Source organism: Anoplophora glabripennis, unplaced genomic scaffold (assembly GCF_000390285.2).
Source record: "Anoplophora glabripennis isolate ALB-LARVAE unplaced genomic scaffold, Agla_2.0 scaffold21, whole genome shotgun sequence".
Taxonomy (NCBI): domain Eukaryota; kingdom Metazoa; phylum Arthropoda; class Insecta; order Coleoptera; family Cerambycidae; genus Anoplophora; species Anoplophora glabripennis.
Genome location: NW_019416454.1, coordinates 1,962,817 through 1,968,816, shown reverse-complemented (window position 1 = coordinate 1,968,816; position 6,000 = coordinate 1,962,817). Strand labels below are relative to the sequence as shown.

The following is a 6,000-nucleotide window of genomic DNA, read 5'->3' as shown; positions in this document are numbered from 1 at the left end:
TTTTTTATAGTTAACATTATTTTGCATTTGCACATCTTAATGGTGAAAGCTTTATCAGTTACATAAAAGAAATGTGAATATTAACAAAACTTCATAAACACATTTTTGCGCTTGACAAATGCATCCTTCTACATTTGAATTTACGTATTTATTTGTCGTTAATACGAGCCTCTTTTTATCAATTACTGACACAAGCTGATGAGATTTTTGACAAGTAATAATAGAAATTATAACAAAATACCTGGAAGATAAAAATTAATTAGGCACGCACATATAATTCCGAAAAGTAGACGCCGCTATAAAATTTTAACGATGTGTTTACAAGTGGAAGCGATAATAATTCACCAAACGAAGAGATAATTCGTTACCACTGGTGTTTGACTTAGCAGGCCGTGTCCGTGCCGCAGACGCATGTCGCACACCCCAAGAAGAAAACAAGTGCCTATCGGCCCGTACATAAACGCGTTACATCGCCCTGTTTATAGGAATCCCACGGCCAATTCTGACAGCCGAACAATCATCGGGATCATTTAGCCACTGCGTTGCACGTGCGGTGCGACAGAGATGTCGCCCTCCCCCTACCCCCCGCCGCCGCCGAGACCCGACGCCTATTTTGACGGGAAGGTCGATCACGTGACAGCTAGAGTGTCTGCTGGCGAGCGGGGAGATGCGGGGACTGGCTAGACTTTCCACGGCACACTGCGAGCCGTCTGCGCCATGGCTGCTCACTTCGAATAAGTGATTTTGTGCTCGCGATCAGTGCCCAGCCGGGGTAGATGGGTGGTAGAGTTGCGTGAGGGGGTGCAGAAGGGATTTTTCGGGATAGTGTTCGATTTAAGTGCTTTGTGTGCGAAATAATCCCGGAATAGTGTCGGATGGACGGCGCCTGCGCCCTGCCACAGTCTGCAAAACAGTCGAGACGATTATTACCGGTCACAGTCAGACATGAGACATGTTAGGTGAACGTCTGCTGGCGTTGTGAATCGCGACTAGACAGAGAAAGAGTGAGAAGGAGAGCGGTAAAACTGCTTCGGAAGGACAACTTTGTGCCGAACATTCGAAATCGCCACTAAAATTCACCTTTATTATGTAATGTCGTTACCTGCCGTCCGAAAAAACAGCGGCCGGTGCGATAGTTACGGTGTTAAAAAATTCGTTCGCGACAACAGTGTGAACAAGTGCATATTTTATACCGCGTTAGTTCCTTAATAATAATGAATCCAGTGCTTAAACACGCTTCTAGTAGTTCCCTGTAGCCGCTTAGGACAGATAATAAGATGATGGAAGTGACCCCTCACCTGAAGAGCGTCCTGAAGAACTACCAACACAGTGCCACGAAGAGCCTGCAAGGACCCGGCCTTTCCCTGGTCACCGCCAAGAATGAGCTACCGTCGCCCGAGATTAAGGAGGAAGAGTTCGTACCCGCCCCCTTTCCCACTGTACAACAGGTCCCCATCCTGACCACCCCCGACACCTCCTGCAGCGAACGTTCCGAGACGGTCCTCGAGGGCGAGTCTATATCGTGCTTCGTGGTGGGCGGCGAGAAGCGCCTGTGTCTACCCCAGGTGCTCAACTCGGTCCTGCGGGACTTCACCCTGCAGCAGATCAACCAGGAGTGCGACCAGCTGCAGATCTACTGCTCCAGGTGCACCCCCGAGCAGCTGAACGTGCTGAAGAACCAGGGCATCCTGCCGAGCAGCGCCCCCAGCTGCGGGCTCATCACCAAGACGGACGCGGAGCGATTGTGCAGTGCCTTGTTGTACGGACAGGTGAGCTCCGTGCTAAGACCGCGCAAGGGGGCCCTGTCGATTCCCGTGTACCACGAGTGCTTCGGCAAGGCCCACGGCCTGTGCTTCCCGGAGTTGTACACCAGCAAGAATGCAAAATGTATCGAGTGCGAAGACTGCCAGGGCGGCTTCTCGCCGCAGCAGTTCGTGTGTCACGTTCACCGGGACCTGGAGAATAGGACCGTGCACTGGGGGTTCGACTCCTGCAACTGGCGGTGTTACGTGCACGTGCCCATCGACCACGAGGATTACAAACAATTCGCTAAGATCCTGGACGACATGAGGGAGCAGTACGAGGGAAAGATGGCGTTCCCACCGCCGGCAGTGGACCCCGTCATCAAAAGGAAACAGGTGAGTCCCTTTACAGCGTTACCAGAGAGCCCCGTTTCACGAATGTTCATCTGTAGGGGCTTACATATGTACAAGTACAGTACAGTTACATGTGAACTTCACAAAGAATTTGTATGACTACAAATAAATTACAAGTGTCCTTAGAATTTACGAGTACCTAGGAATATATAGTTCTGTCCCATAGGACACCTGTTAAATAGGTGTACTTTGAGGAAGTATTAGATACATAAAAATGGAAGTAAATAAATAATATTAAAATCATTTTACATATTTGCAATATACATATATAAATCTGTTTTCAAAAACTTTATTTACATTGAAAAAAGGTTCAGGTTATAACTTGCTTTTCCACTCAACCTTCATAGAACATTAAATAAATTTGTAACTAATTCTAACAAGCAACAAGTTGATGTAAATAAAATAAAAGCACATATCTATACTTAGGTGTAATCCATTACAATGAAAGTACTTACTATTGAGGATCAAAATTAAATCAAATTTATACTTTATTATAATGTTTTGTTATCGAATAGGTAAGCAAGCAACACTGAAATAAAAATGTTTGTGTGCTAGCGGACAATGTAGGTAAATATTTGTAAATCTTAACATTAATAGGTGTATTGTATATACCAGTTCTACATCGATTTTTTTCGTAATGGTAAAGTTTGTTGGCGTCTACGGACATTTCATATTAGTCTGGTTCAAGTATTTTGATTTTCTTTGTAAAATTCATTAGTTCTATTTTTTGAAAATGAATAGGTAGTAATAATTTATATGTGATAACACCGAAGCCTCGCACAATAAAATATTTTCTTTACTAACTGATTTTCTATTAGTGAAGATCAGTTTCATACAACCAATAGCTCGTTTAATAATCTCATTAACCTATTCAATAAATTTTAAGGAAGTATCATTTGTTAAACCTAAATTTTTTGTAACATAAATTGACTGAAGCTGATCGCCAGATAATTTAATATTAATACGCCTTCTAGATCGGATTCTGGGACCGCGTTTTCTAAAGAATTTTGAATTTAAAAAGGCAATAGAGGTACTTAATCTTTAGTTGTTCTCTGGTTAGTTTGCTGAATAGCATTTTCTTCGAAAGAATGGTTGTGTGTCATTAGCATACTTAAAAGAGTAATTTGTAGAGCGGTAGAAGTTTTTCAAACTGAAAGATATAAATCGTGAAAAATAAAGGACCTAAAACAGATCCTTGTGGCATTCCGCTAATAACTCCTTAGTGATACTGATTTTATATATAACACATTGTTTCATTGTCAACAATATAGTTTGTTTTCAACTAAAGAAACTGGATCATTGTTGAACTCAATGCAATAAAGTATTGCAAGAAGCAATCAGGAAATTTATAATCCTATCAAATGCTTTACTGTATTCCAGTAAAATATTACTAAATAAAATTAAATACATAATAAATATATAAATCAATTTGAATACATTTAAATATTGTTTAAATAACTTGCAAATGCTCGGAAAACACATTTCCCCAGTAAATTTATAGGGGGAAATCCTCGGGGAAATCGAGGAGGATTTAATGAAGTTAGTCTAATAAAATTAATTTTTTTTGTGAGTGGGAAATATTTACTTTCAGTTTCAATTTCACATTATTGTTAAGATGATTTATTTAATCTGTTTATTAAATACCTATAATAATTTGTATAAATTGTATATAATTTCTTTAAAAAAAAAAACTTTTATTATACTTTTATATCGTGGCATATTTAGTGCAATCTAGTTACTTTTATGTTTTTCCGCTTCTGGCAAACGAAATAAACCTTTTTCCACAAAAATCAAAATTATTTTCTTTAATTTTTTTTTGTGTTTAATTCTTATGATGGCATAATGATACATAGTTAAAATAATCACATTATCCAAGAATGAAAAAACCCTCAATTGTTTTTTTTTTCAATTTGGAATAAGCTATATCCTTTTTTTTAAAATGTACAAGTGTTGACGTATATGAACTTATTTTTATTTACATCCTGTAGTATAAATAAATGATAAGGCAGGCGATTCTTATGAGATTTGAAACAATGTATGTCTATCTTTAAAATGAAGTAAATAAATAAATAAAATTTGACGCAATTTTTAAAAATCTGTTCAGTGGATACGTTTTAGAATCATTTCAACAAAAATGTTTAATATTTTTAAGATCTTTGCTAATTTGGTAATAAATTCTGATAGAGATAAGCCTTTTATGGCAAACACTTTTTTGTTTAAATGTGCACAATTTGGATAAAAAATACATTGAAACTTTGTTTTAAAAAGTAAATAATACTTGTAGGTACGTAAATGCAAAGAAAAAAATAGATTTACATACCTACTTAAATACATTTAAAGTAGTTGATACAACTTATTAAAAGTACTAAGTACAAATGGTCAAAAATTTAACAAGTATTATGGCATTATGCAAAATAAACTTTTTAATATGAAAAAAAATCATAATATTTAGTTAATAATAATTTAGGTATTTAATAATGTCAATATTAGAAGTACATAGTTTTAAAAATGTGGTGTTTTTAGTAATTAGTCAAAGCGATCTACTTCAATAATAAAATTTGGTTTAATAGCGTAAAAAATTAAAATACAAAATTTTTTAATTCGAAAAAAATAGAATAAAAAATATCCCACCGTAAAACCTGTCTCATAAATTTACATATACTGAAAGACGATTTTCTTGAGAATTTTTCGAATGAAAAAAACACCAGTCCTTCAAAAAGCATTTTTTGGTTTAAAAATCAAAAACAAAACTTAAAAACCTAAAAACGTATTATTTTTTTATGAATCTACATCTCAAAACCAACAAAATGAAAAAAAAAGTTTATGCTATATATACTTATTCAATTTTTGCCAAGTTACAGGTATTTGAACATTTTTTGCTCAAAGTATTCAAATGCTAATACCTCGGCTAATACTTAACTTCTTGAGAGGTTGTAATAAAAATTTGAAAAAATTCTGGGAAATAGGTACTAAATAATACTCGGTGATTTGGTATGGAGTGCCCTATACAGGCTGTTTCCTAAAAAACGTCGCAAGCCTTATGGCTTCATTATTTATAGTCTGATTTTTAAAAACAAAGAAGTAAAGGTAAACATGATTAGTCGAAATGTGTTTGTTGTCAATTAAGCGACCGGGTGCTAATAATGCGGTATTGACTAATATTTTCATGCTTTTTCTGTAATACACGTTTTACAAAAGTAGACTATATACATCATTGAATTCAGAATAGAATTATGCACAATAATAAATAAATAAAAACATATATAGCCGTTTGAAAACAAAAGTTGACTATCGCTTTTAAAAAAAAAATAATTATAATAAAGCCCCAATAGGCTCACTGTTGTGTATTTAGAACCATTTCATATAATTTTTTGTTTTTTAAAATCAGACTGTAAAAATGACGGGAGTTATGGCTTGCGGCGTTTTTTAGGAGACGTGAAATATGACCTCTCTACTCATTATCTAGAGAATTATTGTGCTTTTTCTGTGCAAATATACTAAGTAATGGTCTACCTACGATTAAGCGTCTTTTAAATATTTGCGGACTTGTGCTTGTAAACATTTTTAGGTGCAGAGGTGTCCCCCTGAAAAAAACTTTTGAGAAATACCTGTTCCTTTTGTAGTGCAAAAAATTTAAATTCCGGTACCTGCATAACCACATCGTAATTTCAAGGTTACTATTATTATACACGGGTTCACGGTATTTTTCTTGGAAGGAGCAACGACTAGCAGTTTTGTTTTCAAATTTAGATATTTAAAGTTTAATGTTCTCCTTCCTTAGGTATCGCTTCTTGAAGATTAGGATTTATCACAGAGCTCTTTGACAGTGCTATTTCTGGTTCTG

The 6,000-nt window shown here is 36.0% G+C and overlaps 1 protein-coding gene across 2 annotated transcripts in view; it reads left to right on the top strand.

Annotated features, from left to right (window-relative positions):
* The first annotated feature begins 719 nt into the window (after window positions 1-719).
* LOC108906115 (ski oncogene) overlaps window positions 720-6,000 on the top strand; it is a 309,204-nt gene continuing 303,923 nt past the window's right edge. For both annotated transcript variants that reach the window (XM_018709291.2, XM_018709283.2), the window contains exon 1: window positions 720-2,138. In XM_018709291.2, coding sequence (XP_018564807.1) covers window positions 1,278-2,138 — 861 coding nt within the window. In that variant the 5' untranslated portion in view covers window positions 720-1,277. The remainder of the gene's footprint in view (window positions 2,139-6,000) is intronic.